General features: G+C 48.2%; 1 protein-coding gene across 3 annotated transcripts in view; it reads right to left on the bottom strand.

Moving 5' to 3' along the window:
• The window catches only part of PRKCE (protein kinase C, epsilon), a 546,168-nt gene that overhangs the window by 23,977 nt on the left and 506,866 nt on the right, over positions 1 to 15,325 (bottom strand). For all 3 annotated transcript variants that reach the window (XM_010838628.1, XM_010838627.1, XM_010838629.1), the window contains 3 exons: positions 14,282 to 14,420; positions 8,014 to 8,202; positions 4,359 to 4,505 (listed from right to left, as the gene is read on the bottom strand). In XM_010838628.1, the coding sequence (XP_010836930.1) occupies positions 4,359 to 4,505; positions 8,014 to 8,202; positions 14,282 to 14,420 (475 nt within the window). The remainder of the gene's footprint in view (positions 1 to 4,358; positions 4,506 to 8,013; positions 8,203 to 14,281; positions 14,421 to 15,325) is intronic.

The following is a 15,325-nucleotide window of genomic DNA, read 5'->3' as shown; positions in this document are numbered from 1 at the left end:
GCCAGGGAGCAGAAATCTCAGCTCAGCAAACATCTCAGGAAGGCAAAGGCCTGGAGGGAATAGCAGCCAATCGAAGTCTGTGATGGAACCTGACCAGAGGCCAAATTCCAGCTACGAATCTGGACAATCTCCTCGGTGATATCTTTAGAGGGGCGAGGCTTCCTATGGAGGGGATGGAAACCAGTTCTGGAAGCTGCTCTCCTGCCATATCCTCAGCCCTTGTGCGGGTGACCCGGGGACCCCAGCCTCCAGCTGAGCCAGCATGGGCAGAGTGCAGTTTGTTGCGCCCACTCGTGTATAGGGCCTCTGTGTGGGGCAGTGGGGATGGTTAGGAACCCTGGAACACAGGCCGCCACGCTTTGTCACTGCATAACTCCTAGACTGGAAGACAGGACCTCCCCAGGTCTGTTCCCCCAGCACCCACTACCAGGCAAAACCAAGTCCTTCCTGAATCAGACAGGCAGGATGCCTGCCCCGCCCCACCTCGCCACTGCCAACTGCCCAGGGGGCTCAGATTCAGTAGGGCCAGCACAGCAGTGGAAAGCAGCTCTTCAGCAGGCTCCTGGGGACTGGTGGCATCCTGGTGTGACATCAGCAGGGCATGGGCAGGGAGCAAGTAGAGCAAGCCCAGAACAGAGGAGCCCTGGAGTTCTCTCTGGAGCCCCAGGCCCTTGACTGAACACCCTGGAGATCTTCAGCCTGATGAGGTGGGGAGTCCGTACATAGCTTTCCTTGCTTCTGGAACACAATGTGCCCAGTGTCTTCGCTAGGCCACCTCCAAGGTGCATAGCTGGAGATGCTTGATCACAGACTTGCCCCCTCCCTTCTCACAGTGGCTTTTTCCCTTTGACTTGGAGTTTGTTCCTAAGATCTAAGAAACTCACACTGTCCTTCGCTGCTTGTGATCTGCCACCTTGGCTACTTCTTCCCAGTGTCAATCCAGTTTTTCTTCCTCTCTCTGTCAAAACCATTCTTCCGTGGTTCTCCTTGGAAGGCATCTGGTGTGTCCTTAAATTTATGTGACACCTGAAGCCCAAGGAGAGCTTGTCTTGTGTTGGAACTCCCTGTCCCATGAGCAAAAGATGACATCTATGGGGACACACTTCAGCTTCCCAGGGTCTCCCCAATGACTTCTCATGTGTGGCTGTCTGTGGCTTATACTGACGCAGCTTTTGGAACACAGAGCCCTGCTCACTGCTGGCATCTGAGCCAGGCAGGCCTCCACACCCCCAGGGAGAATCCTGGGAAGGTTAGAGCGGGTGATGGCTTATAAACACCTGTGTGAGTTTCCACACTGGTCCAACTAGGCCTTTCAGAGATGAGATACAGTATATCTGTCATCACAGTGGGCTTTAATTCAACTTAAAACTTGTTTCTATTACACATAGCCCACAGATGACTCAGGATGATGCCATTAACATTTTTCAGAGAAGAGTTTTCAATCAAGGGACAGATTTGGGACACCTTTTCAACATGCTAACTAGATGAAGACTGTTCTTTCCTGATTTTAATATTTCTCTGGAGAGAAATCTCTTGTCACAAGGATGTAATTGTGATCAGAGATCTAAATAACTTGAATATATCTTGACTGCCCTATAGCTGAGAACTTAGTAAGGATCAATATCACTCAGCTCCAAACGTGACCAGAAATACCTCTCATATAATATAAGTTTCCTTTTTTATCCTTCCTTCAGATGATGTTCTAATTTCTTCCTTCAAACTGAATTCAAACCAACCAAATAAATGCCCTCTCTCCTGACCCCCAACAGTGTTGAGAGTGACTCTGGAAGCCTGTGAGGGGCGAGCAGGAACGTGCCCAGAGGATCATTTCCAAGGCAATGATGACTCAGTCTTTAGGAATGCTAAACAGTTGTGAACTTGGTGGGAGCTCCTGGATGGCCCCCAGAAGCCTACTTGAGCCCTTCAGTGAAGGAAGCAAGCAGAGTCCTGCCCTCTGGTCCAGGTTGGGGCTGTCGAAAGGCCCAGGGAAAGGAAGCACTGAGCTCTTGCATTCTATGTGGATAGAAAGAACCCCTGACCCAGGATGGACTTCTACTGCTGATTCCTGGGGAGCCGTCACCCCCTGTCCACAGGAGCACCCAGCACCCACACCCCTTGCCAGGGCCAGGGCTACAGCTAGCAGAAGGCTACAGCTCAGCCTTCTGGTTCATGCCCCCCCCCCCCCCCCGTCTGTATCCTTGCCCATCCTGTGGGCCATAGAAACTGCACATCTGTCCTTCCTGCCCTCACCTCTCTCTGGGGAAGCCAGGGACTGCTCCAAGTGTCCCTGCTCTCAGGTGTGCACTTTCACTGTGCTCAGAGTTCAGACTGGAGAGTGGAAGCCCCAGGAACTGCTGGGGCTTTGGGAAGAGCTCCTGGAGACCAGCACTCCTTGGGGCTTCTTTGGCCATCTCAGAGCAATTGCCTCCACTGGATCCGAGCGAGTCGGCCACCAGACCACTCCAGAGAAAGATTCTGCTTCATGAATTCATCCTTTAAAGCTTCCTTGTGCCTTTTACCACAAAGAGCTTCCTGAATTCCGTGCTTCCCCGTGGGCTCTCTGCAAAGATTCCCTGCCTGCCTTTGCCCCAGCCAGACCCCCGTTCCTTTCACACCCCTTGCTGATGATGGTCCCCTGGGGCTTGTTGCTGCCAGCCTGCACCCCCAGGAGGGGCTGCTCCTCCAGCCCTGCCCCTTTGCAAGCCTAGCATCAAGTCCTTCTATTGACCTGGCCTCTAGACTGCAGTTTAAGTCATTCTGCAGACCTGCACTGTTTGACTGGGCCCTGTGCTCATCCTGGGCTCCTCTTTGTTGGGCCTAGATTCCTTACTCAGGTCTACTTCCCAATTTTCTTTGGGTTTGATCAACTTAGATTAAACCTAAAATAAGTTTCTCCTCCTCTGCCTGGCCTCTGGTCTCCTGAACGCCTCATTTTGTCTGGGGAAACTTGTCAGTTCATCTTGTCCTAAAAGACCACCTGCAGAGACCCTAGGGATGGGGTGGGGCCAGCCTTTAGGCAGGTTGGCATGTGCCATAAGCCCTGTTCCAAGCTCACATCACAGGCTTAGAACAGCAGGCCCCAGAGCTGTGGGTGATGTTAACAAAGAAAGAAGGTACACCTGAACTTAGCCTGTTCCAAGCTGTGTGTCAGCCAGAGAAAATCATAAAAACTCGAGAAGGAAGCAAACAAAGAATGGTGACGGGACTATGTCCAGGGACCTTCCACCTGCATGCTCTTGTCTGGCTGAGGCCTGGATCACATCCTTCAGCTGAATCTTACCCCCAACGTGAAATATTTCTAAGATCTCTGCACTGTCAACCAATGCCCCCCAGAAAACCTCCTGGAATATAGTGGATTTCCTCTCTGATGATTCCCAAGGCACAGGAGGGTCTTTTTTATACATGGAAGTGATGGAGAAGGAGTCAGGGCTCTGCCCTGTAACTTCCTTACACAGCCCCTCTTCACTCCCAGGACACCAGCCAGCTGGTTACCCAAAGTTTCATCTAAATGATTGCTTCATGAGGCTAGGATGCAAGAGAACTAAGAGTTTCCCCTTACACACACACACATGGATATGTGTACACGCACATGCACACGCATGCTTACACGCACCCACTCTCTAACTTTAAGGAAAGCACCTCTGACCCTTTTTCCTTCTAGAGGCAGGTCACTGCCACACCGTGGTCTCTGCTGTCTGAGTCAAGCTTGGACTCGACAGGCCTATTCCTCTTTCTAACCTCTGAGCTTCAAACTCAATGATTGCACCTTCCTCTGACTGGCATGGTCACAACAGGCGAAACGACCTGGAAGAAGTGTGTGCTGAGGCTGGAGAGAAGGCAGAAGGGAGAGTGGGTCAAAGAAGGCAGAGACGAGGTCTAAAGAAATGGCATCTCACAGAGCTGGGCTCCACGGGCCGCTCTGGGGACAGTCCTCTTCAAATGTCCACCTCTGAGTCTCAGCCTCAGGCTCTGTGCTAGCTCCAAACAGTGACTGCGACTATCACTGAGTTAATATTTTTCTTTAAATGGACTCATTAAAAAAATGTTTATTTATAAAGAAACTTTGTATCTCTACCACACATAGAAAATCAGTATTGCCTACAATTTTGGTCAAGATAAATAAAATTTGATTAAAGTATAAAAGGTTCCTCTGTGTCCCATGTAAGTCATCATCTTGGTTACAGCTATTGGTTATGTATCTTTGACAGTAAACCCCCAGGGTCAACGAAATTCTTTTAGGGTGTCTCTTGGCGACCTTCTGCCCTTGTCATCTTGGTTGTGAAATGTGCCCAGACCCTCATCTCTGTGCACGGATGCCAGATCCACCCTCAGTGTGTACAAGCTACAGGCCTACTTACAATGCGAGGTTTGAAAGGCGGCTTGATCTTCTTCTGCTCCAGGAGCAGCCAGTCGATCTCCTTGAAGAATGGGTGTTGCTTGATGGCATCCTCACCGTTCTGCGCCGCCACGCAGCCCAGGCGCTTGTGGGGGTTCTTGGTCATGAACTGGGGGGATGAAGACAGAGAGAGAATCAGGAACAGAGGCCCGGCAGGCACAGGCACTGAGGGGAAGGTGGAGCTCAGCCAAGGCAGAATCTTTGGCGTCACCTCCCAAGCCCACTTTCTGTGCTTTCAGGAGCTTGGCCCCTCAGGGTACTCTTTCATCCTTAAGTAGGACTAACTATCCACCGGCCACCACTCCACACATGTCATATGCATAGACTGACTCATTCCATGCAATGCAGCCTTCTGAGGGACTAACACGATCCCTACTTTACAAGTGAGGTAGTTGAGGCTCAGAGAAGTTAATTACCTTGGCCAAAGTCAAACAGCCAGCGAGGTATCAAGTCAAGATTAGGAACTTAGACTTTTTCTAACCCTCTGATTTCCCCTCAGATTCTTAACTCTTCTCATCAGGGAGACTGAAGTCTGACAACCTCATACTAAGAGGTCAACAGCCCTTTTGGAGGTAAGGAAAGAAGACCAGATATTCATGTTAAGGTCAGTTTTCAAAGGCACTTCCTCCCTTTTCCTTTTCCTGAATGTAGGCCCTCCTACTAAAAAAAAATTTTTTATTTGAATTTGTAATTGCTAGCACAAAACCCAACATAGATTAACAGATAAAAAACAAGAAAAAGAAAGGCTTTTGCTTCTCAATGCTTGTCTGTAAAAACCACATTGGTGTGTTTTGTACTTTTTGGCTGGTGTCTTGTGAACTCACACATCCAAGTGAAATTACTATTGCTACTAAATGAGTCAGTCCTGATGGCAAATGTGAATTTAATTGAGCAGATGTATAAAAATATAACCTTGAAAAAAACTCAGTGCTGGTAGGTGGAAACATTCCTGACAGCCAACCAAAATAAAGGTAGTGGTGTGTGTCTGCGTGTGTGTCAGAGGCTGAGGTTATGTCTCATGCGGTGAAGACTGAGAGGTTAAACAAAGGACCTGAAGAGCACAAAGTATAGGATAAGTCTATAATGATGGCATTTCAGGCTTCAGCAAGGGAGGGTTTTCTGGGTAGCAAGAACTTCCTACTGACTCCTGCCTGGCACTGCTGAAACCAAAGAATCTTACCTGGGCAGAGATAAGAGGGTGGAGGGGTGCTGGGTAGATGCTTCTCATTTATTTAAATTATAATTTGTCTAAACTTTTTTCTCCATGGTGAGCTCTATGATATAGGCATCAGTCCTATCTTCCCAGCGGATGCTGGGCCGGATGGCTCAGTGCCTGGCTCCCAGGATGCACTCAGTACATTGAGATGAGAGAACCGCGGGTTGAAGGCTGGCCCTCGGGGCACAGGGCTGGGAAAGGGAGGAAGCAGGACCGCTGCTCACTGTTGCACAGGTGGTGCACTGCATACCTCTATGGTGCAAAGGCTTCTGGAGAGTTCTGCACGTAGGCAGCAGCCCTCAAGAGACACGGCTCAGTGGCCAGAGTCATGGAAAACCTGGCCTGGCCCTAGAATCAAGCGACAATGTGAGGAAGTGAAGTGTTCCAGGGCCAAGGGAGTAGAAGACTTCTCCTTGCTTCCTCAGCTCTTCCTGTCCTCCCACTTCTGGGAGGGGAAGTATCAGGGCCATGGATAAACACACAGGTTTTAGCTTCTCAGGAAGCTGACCCCGAGCCAGAGTCTCGTCTTTTCCCAGATATTTCGCCCTCACCAACCAGCTGACACAGGCACAACCTCCTTCTTCTCAACCTCTGCAGGTTGACGTTTCCTCTGTGCTGATGACAGTTGGACTGGATACTTCTTAGCTGCACAGTGCAGGGTGTTTAGTTGCATCTCTGGCTTCACCCACTAGATGCCAATAGCACCCCTCCCCTCCAAGTTGAGACAACTAAAATATCTCCAGACATTGCCAGATGTCTCTGGGGGATGATGGAAGTGTGGGGGGCCGGGAGGGGAAAGGGCAAAGTCATCCCTAGGTGAAGACCTCTGCTCTGATCATTCATAATGAAACGGCCCATCTAGGGTACCGGCGGGGTGCTCACTGGAAGGTGTGTCAGGTTGGTGTCCAGGGCCCAGGGTGAGTGATCAGCTCTGCTGGGGGCATCCTAGCTGCCTCAGGTGCTACAGGGTCTTCTTTTGCCAGCGCCTGGCATAGTGTCTGGCACATCCAAGTGCCCAATAAATAGGTGTGGAATAAATGAGTGAGTGAACATATTCTCTTTGCTTCCTTCACTGCTCGTAGCCCAATTGTGACCACCTATGGATGTGTTTTTTAACTTATTCCCCACCTTCTCCTGCTGTATCACAGGCTCCACAAGGCAAGAATGATGGCTGTTACACTCACGCAGCGTCTAGCACAATGCTAGAGGAAAACACTGCGCAATGCACATAGGAAAGCACTCAACAGACAGTTGTTCATTGATCAAGGAATTGGAGGGAGGGAGAGGAAGAGAAATAGATGTGGGAGGCAGGGAAGGAAGGAAGATGAGAGAAAGAAGGGAAGAGGAAGGAAACAATGAACTGCAGAAAGAAGCAACATGTTCTGATGTAGCATTTTCCAAAACATGGTACGAGTTCCCTCCAGACACCTGTGAAATGATTTTAGGCCTTTTTACTATTTTTATAGGATGATTTATGTTAATAAATTATGTAAGTGATACTGATTTTCCATTTATGATAGTGATGTAATATTTCTGTATATATACAATTAGGTAAATATTGGGACTTGACTTGGAAAACAAGAAAAATAAACCATGATAGAGCAGGTATTTTGATATGGCCAATTTTGGCGCTGTGGCATGCTGACTCTGAACTTTGGGGTGTTCTGATGGGTGAGAGGAGCCAGGAACAGAAGTCAGGGTTCCTGGGCTGTCATGGCCTCAACCCAGTGGGGTGACCCTCCCCAGGTAAACTGGTCTATTTACATTCCCTGCACCTCACCTCCCTGAGCATTCCCAGGGGGACAGATAACTTCATTTACTTGCCATAGTACAAGTATCTCAATGTTGTAGCCATGGTTGTACTGAGCAAGTACTAAGCATTATCATCTGTAAGGGACTATTTTGCGGCGTGGGAAAGTCTATTACATCTGAGTCCATTGTGGTCACAGGGATCTTGAGAGGACACATCTTTTCTGATCAGTGTCGCTGTTGTCGACACAGGTGTACAGCGTCTCCCCCTCCCTACCTTTCTCTCTTTCCCGTTGCAAGCCCCAGAGGTAGACAGGCATGTGTGGCAGATCAGGAAAGGGGGTACTACCCCCAGAATGTGAGCAGTAGGGGTGACCCCAGCACCACTGGGGTTGGTTCTCCCCCTCTGCAGCTCTGGAGGATACACAAGTGCACAGAGCTTTCCTCTGGGAATGCAGATGTGGTGCCCCTTGACCACAAGAAGAGCAATCTGCCCTGGGCTCGATTTCTCAACAGCAGCCCCTGTAGTACACCTGAACTCCCAGTGGTGACTGCCCTCCACCCCTTCTGTTGGGCAGAGGTGGGATGGGGAAAGGGGTGGGGGCAGGGGGAAGGCTGGGGAGCAGAAAGAGGGCAAGGGCCGATGACTCACAGCTTTCAGGATGCTGACCGCCTCCTTGCTGAGCCAGACCGGGTAGAGCACGTCGTCATGGAGGATGGACTCAAACAAATCGTCCTCGTTGTCAGCCTCGAAGGGGGGCTGCCCGGCCATCATCTCGTACATCAGTACCCCCAGGGCCCACCAGTCCACTGAGGGGCCGTACTCCAGCTCCTGCAGGATCTGTTTGGGAGATGGGCAACATCAGGGCCCCTCTGCAGGCTGCCTCCCCGAGGCCACGCCTGCACCACAAGTGGCCTTGCGAAGACCTGGGTTTCTATTTCCAGCTTGTTCTTCCATAGAGTAGGGCTGCCTTATAAAAATTTGGGTTCTAAATCAGCTAGTTGAGTGAAAATTGAGTTTGGGAGGCACAGCGTAGGGGCCAGGTTTCCAGAGTCAACACCCACAGTCTGCTTTCCAGTGGGAACAAATTACAGCTTCTTTGCTTGAGTAGCAGATGAAGTTCCTGACTTGCATGGAGGGCCAGGTGAAAAAATTGTGCATATTCTCGACACTAAAATCACAGTGAGTGAGTGCAGCAAATTTAGGTCTCCCCTCAATAAAAAAGGGTGATCAGAACCTCAGTCCTCTCTAGATAGTGACAACGCTGAATTCACGGAGCCCTGGGCTCTTGGAAAAGAAACTACAGTTAATAAATCTCCCCACCCATTTGTGTTCTAATCATAAAGGACCACTATGCTCTTGCATATTCTGAGAAAAGACCCATTTCTATTATTCTTCATGACTCTCCTAAGGCCTTCTGACAAATCATTTTCCTTCCTTTATAAAGCCCCAGAACCCCTTAAAAAAGTGATTGAGTGCTATTTTACCTTTATAACAGCTTTTACATAGATTATTTTCTTTTTCCTAATTTACTGGTGAAAAAATTAAACTTTTAATTAAGTGACTTGCAGGAAATAAAGCCAGATTTATGCACTCATTCCAATCTTACTTCAGATTTGACTAAGTTCAAAGTTTGTTTTATCCATTACTAAATATTGTTAAACATGACACTAATCTGCTTTGTGGTATATTCATTATAATTAGCTCACAATTTTGTGCTCAAACATATAATAAACTCCATCAATTTCTTACCATATTATTTCACTTATTGCTTGTTAGTTTCACACTGAGAAAACCAAAGAGGTATAGATTTTAATTAGCTTAACACGTGGGTTTGTTTTGTCAGTGATCCTTGCATATTGAGTGGACTCCCTTGTTTTTATTTCAGGCATTCCATAAAATTCTCCTTATTCCAAGAGCTCAAATCAAATCCTGGTTGTCTGGTGCATTTTGTCTTTGCATTTTTCTTTGACAAATCCTCCAAATAAGGATTTGCCACTTCTCTTATCTATGTTCTCCCTGCCTCTTCCTCCAAGTATATGGAGTCAGACTCGCTCAGGTTACATGCACTTAGCACATGATGCTGAAGACACGCTGACATCAGCTTCCTGCAGAATGGTGTGTGAGGACTCAAGTTTTACAAACAGAATCAGAATGTCAGTGCAGGAGAGGAACTCTGAGTCGAGAAGCTGCAGAACTTTTGGGAAAGCAAGTGAATTCCCCCTCCTAATTTTTCTGCAGTGCTGGCCAGGTGCTAGAGATAGAAGATAAACCAGGAGGTACCTAATTTCACCCCAAGTTTGGCATTACATTTCTGGGTGATCTCAAGCCAGACAGTTGACTTCCTCATTTATCATATGAGGCTCAGATCCTCAGCTTAACCTCACAAGATTAATTAAGATAGAAGATTCCGAAAGCCTACTGCAAATACAAAGCTCTATATAATTGCAAGGTGGTACTAAATCTAATCTTACTTCTACAAGGTTTCATCTCCATGTGTGTATAGTATGTAGCAGGTCAGAGCAGAAAGAATGCTGGGTTGTCCCCACTGCTAAGGAAGTGATGTTCCCACTCCACAGTGATATTTTCTTCTTATCAGTCAGTAGGACCAGGCGAGGTGCTGCCCAGAGACAGCGGGGCAGGTGAGAGGTCATCTCTGATTGCTCTCAGTGCTATCATTCTATAAAGAATTCCAAAAAGTGAAGGGAGGAGGAGCACGACTGGAGTGCACATCGTCAAAGGGGTGTATTCTAAAGACACCTCCCCAAATGGCAATGGTCATCCAGCCTGCGGGTCACCCCAGGCAGGTAACTTCTCAGGTCACCTATTTCAGAATGAAGCTCCAGCTCAGTTCTCAGATTACCAGACAGAAGACGAGGTTGAACTCAGGTATCTGGTCTGAGGTCTGCTCAAAATGCCCTTCTTAAGGTTGCAGACTGCTTGGGATTAAATCAAAAGGTGGGAGAAGCATTTTGACAACAGTAAAAAAAAAAATGCACATTTTAGGACTCTTTAGAACTTAGAATGAAAAGGAATGTGAGCAAATGCAGCCAACTTTAAATTATTTGGGGCTGGTAATCTGCTTGGTTAGGACCTTTGATGTCTTAGTCCAGTGGTCAGTACATGGTATCTGAAAGGTCAAAGATATAGGCTCCACTGAGAAGCCAGTAAAGCTGCTCGGTGCCAAAGCCAAAGTCTGAGCCTCCCTCAACCTTGAAAGACCCAGAGCCCCAGCCTGGCTCACTGTGGTACCACCTTCAAGGTCATGGTTATCACCAAAAGCTTTCCTCCAAAAAGATTTCCTGGATTTCTCCAACCTTTCTCCTAGTCTCTGGCACCCTAAGACCTCTGGCACCCTAAGACCTCTGGCCTTAAGATTTGACAGGCACTTTCCACATACTATCATGATTTTAGCTATTTTTTTTTTTTCATGGTCAACTGTCTCCCCAGGGCATCCATAAGCCACCAGAGGATAGGGGCTTTAGCAGTTTTCTGGATCTACTCGTGACTAGCCTGTTTGCAACACTCAGGGAGACTGGCTGCCAGGTATGACCACTGTGTGTGTCTTCCAGGGCATGCTCCCTTCTCTCCTGGGCTCTGGGGACCCTGGTGCTAAGGTAGCTACCCGCTAACCTCAGGGCAGGGCAGGTACAGCTGGGTGTGGTGGGGAGGTAGCTTCCAGGTGACCCCGTGTGTGCTCAGACAGGATGGTGCTAAGGAAACCACCAGAGCTGCACTGCCCACCTTTCCCCAGGCGCCTCCCGAGGCTTCCAGTTTGGGGTGGCATCTTTGATAAAATCCTCCTCAGGTTTGACCCTAATTATCTGCTTCCAATCACCTTGTCATGGATGGAGCTGGTGAGAAGGCAAGTCTTCACATGCCATGGGAGGGTACCTGGCATGGCAGCCAACCCCTAGATGGGTCAGAGCTGGGGGAGAAGAACAGGCATTGGGCCTAATGACGCCAGGCACTTCCCAGGGCTGGCCACCATTGTCTGGGGAGCAGGTGAGGAGATAGGGGAGGGGTTGTCATGGAGGTCAGCCAGGGGCATGTGGTGGAAAGAGAAGCCTCAGGGTAGAGTCAGTGCCTCAGAAGGTGTCTCTGGTTTCAGGGTTAGCCAGGCATCTCACAACCCCTCCTATTTGGATATAGGCTTATGCTTTCTGAAGCATTTCCATGCTCTAATCGCATTAGATTCTCAAAATGCTTGATGAGGCGGCTAGGGCAGGAATTATCATTCCCACTTGAAAGATGAAGAATCTGAGGGTCAAAAATATTTTGTGACTTGGTGAAGGTCACATGGGGGCTTTAGTGGTTAAGTCCAGCCTGGATTCTCAACTCTTAGTACTGTGCTTTGCCCACCCCACTGCATGACCCAACAACCATGATGACTGTGATGGAGCCACTGTTGACCCAATACTTACTGTGGTCTGGGCACTGGGCTAAATGCCTTAGTGGCATAATTTCATTTAACCTTCTCAGTGACCCTTTGATAAAGGTAGCAATGCCCTCATCAGCTATAATTTGCCTACAGTAGGGCCAGGAATCACTTGGCATTTCACACAGAGTGGTGGTGCTGCATAGTAGACACAGCGCAGAGCGAGAAGGCTCAGTGTCTGGGTCCCACGATAAAACAGAAACCACAGCTATCCATTGTGAGTTTTGCCAACGGGTTGCCTTTCATCAAAGTCGTGTGGGTGTTCTGTTCATCATAAAGTGAATGTTTGTCTTGGGCTGGGTCCTTGACTACTACACTAAGCAGTCAAGCCTTTGACTCTGACATCAATTCACGGAGGGCCTAGTACCAACCATTCTGATGACAAAGAGTGAATGAGGAAGGTGGTGGAAAAACAGGTCTCAACTGAGAGCCCTTGCTTTCCATTTCTCCTTGAAGGTTAAACTACTAATGTTTCCACTAAAAGAACTTACTAGTAGAGGCAGTCTGAAATCTCTACTCTTTTAGAAGGTAGAAGTTCCAGTGAGACTTTACCTATTACCATCCTCACTCTGCGGACCTCCTCAGGCCTCCCTGTGTCTTATCTGGGCTGTAAAAACCCTCAACCAATCTTCTCTGGCCCTCTAGCTTCTGATATACATTCCTGTTGCCTGTCTTCTTTCTGGGACAGGTCTGATGATGCCCCTCCCTCCACTGGGAAAACTTCCGTGGATCCACAGATCCTATAGAATAAAGGGCCCTTTCCTTGGTCCTTTTTCCTAATCTTGCTCATTACTAAGAGCACTAAGAAATCCTCTGTTCTGGCCATACCATCTTCCTTTCTAAAAAAGGCCAAGAATGTTCTCATCCTCCAGGCTTTGCTCATGTTGGAGTATTACAAGTTCCTATTTATTTATTTATTCATTCAACAAACCATTACTAAGAGACTGATTTGTGTGCCAGAGATTAGAAACAAAGTCTCTGCCTTAAAGGATTCAGAGCCCAGGGACACAGAATCTCCTCCCCTACCCCACACCCACCCAACGCTTCCTGTTGTTTTCGGGAATGCCCACCCCTCCCCACCTCCGCAACTGCACCCCACCAAAGGAAATCCTGCTGACTCTCTGCAACTCAATTCATCCACCAGGGGCCCTAAGAAACCTTCCCTGAGTCCTGAGGTTACCATCTTGTGTACCTGTTTATTCTGCTGAACTAGCTGTCACTCTCTCGAGACACAAAGGCCTTTTAGGAGAGCCACCAGGGTCTCAGTCATTCTTCATCCTCACACCACTTTCTGTCTAGCAGGTTCTCAAACAGTGCCCACTGGAAGGAAATGAAATCTGGCTGTGCTAACTCCTACTCACCATGGACAATGCTTAAGGGGACTAGTACTTCCTTCTTACCTCACATGTTTCAGAACCCTTGAGACCATTTTTATTAAATACCTGTGACAGACCATGTCTTAAATCTGAATCATTCCACACCAGGTATTTCTCAGTCTGGGCAGACTGACCTGGAGAAAACTCAGAGCAAAGAAAACATATTATGATGAACAAGATATCTAAGCAACTTTCATAAAAGGCAACCCATTGGTGAGGCTCACAGTGAACATCTCTGATCTCCATTAAAACGAGGCTCAGATGCGCTCCTCTTCCTGATCAACCTTGTGTGCCTGGTATGCAGAATCCATGATACATTAGAAACGGCAGCTAATTTTTGGTTTTACTGTAGGCAATTGAAGCTGTATAGCTAAACTCCGCCTTTATCAATGGTGCTCCTTTGCTCTGGTTACTAAAAAGTGAAAATCTAACTTTCCTGGTGGATCAGTGGTAAAGAATCCTCCTATAAATGCAGGAGACACAGGTTAAATCCCTGACTGGGGAGGATTCCACATGCCATGAAGCAACTAAGCTTATGTGCCACAACTACTGAGCCTGTGCTCTAGAGCCCAGGAACTGCAACTACTGGAGCTCACGTGCCCTAGAACCTGTGCTCTGTGATGAGGAAGCCATCACAATGAGGGGCACACATCACAGCCAGAGAGAGCCCCTGCTCCCTGCAACTAGAGAAAAGCCTGTGCAGCCACCAAGATCCAGGACAGCCAACATAAATAAATAATTAAAAAATAAAACCCAGTACTACCTTAAGAAAAGTAAAAACAATAATACAAGTCAACAAACATTGCTTGGTCCTAGCTTCGTGATGCTTCTGGACTGGGATGAGATGGGATGCTCAGTGAGGGCCTGGCTAGCTTCAGGGAAAGGCCTGTTATTCTCAGTTCACCGTTCTCTCCTCATCACCACCACTTCCTTATGGAGAAATTGATATGCCTTTTACCTTTCCTTTTTTCCCTCCTCCCTGGAATTCATCCTGGTTTTCCAGAGCCTTCACCCAGCACTGCTAGATGACCCCAACACATGAGGATGAACTCAGGCCTCAGCACTGGCAGTGGGAGGATGTAGCCCCTTATCTTCATGGTCTTACCTCGGGAGCGATGTAGTCGGGTGTCCCGCAGAAAGTGGTGGTCGTCACACCATTCAGAATCCCTTCCTTGCACATCCCAAAGTCAGCCAGCTTGCAATGACCTTCTGCATCCAAAAGGATATTGTCCAGTTTCAAATCCCTATAAGACAGGGCAGAACCACATGATTAATGCTTCACTTATCCCAATATGACCTTTCTAGTTGGAGAGAGATGCACATCTCAGGGAAATCTGCTACAGAAAGGGAAGTCTTCAAGGAGGCTTTACCTGCCAAAAACCGACCACAGTCCAGGGCTCTCACCCACATGGCCACCCCCCCAAAGATGACCCCATTTACTCCAACATGAGGGAGGAATTTCTGTAACCTCAGGAATGTCTAAACCCTCTTTGGTTTAAAAAAGTCAGCAGCTATTCATTGAAGCCCTACTATATGTGGAAATTTGTGTTATTCAGATCATGTGTTAGTCATAGGAATCAGCTGGAAGGACAAGAATGACATACTGGAGCCAGGGAAGCAGATAAAACACGTAAGAACCAAGTGCTACTTTACAAGGCACTATGTGAGTTATTGTTTTCAGTGGGGAGATCACTGATGGCTGGTGTAGGTAGGGAGGGCTTCCAGGAAACTGACTCTCAAGAGAAAGGACAGAACATGAAGAGAAAAGGTGAGAGGGAGGGGAGGGCCAGCATGATAGATGCAAAAGGCGATGAGGAGACCAGAGACCTGGGTCCCAGGATATAGTGAGGCAGGACAGGCATGTTGAAAACAACCATCAGGAGCCTAGGATACCAGGAAGAAGGAAGTTGACATTCATGGTGAAGGGCTGAGGATAACTGAAGCCCAGCCTGCACAAGCAGGAAGCATTTGCAAGATCAGCCTCCTGGGGGCAAGCAGGCTGAGGGGGGGAAGGGGCTGAGTGCAGGAAAGAAGGCACACAAGCTGCAATTCCCCAGACCCATAAAGCTGGGTGGTTCTCAGGCCTCAGCCAGTGCGGCTCCCACATGGCCAGTTCTACAGTTTGGGGTTCCACATAAGACCTCACATA

Source organism: Bison bison, unplaced genomic scaffold, assembly GCF_000754665.1.
Source record: "Bison bison bison isolate TAMUID 2011002044 unplaced genomic scaffold, Bison_UMD1.0 scf7180017864101, whole genome shotgun sequence".
Taxonomy (NCBI): Eukaryota; Metazoa; Chordata; class Mammalia; order Artiodactyla; family Bovidae; genus Bison; species Bison bison.
The sequence above is the reverse complement of the archived record's forward strand: the minus strand, read 5'-3'. Positions and strand labels throughout refer to the sequence as shown.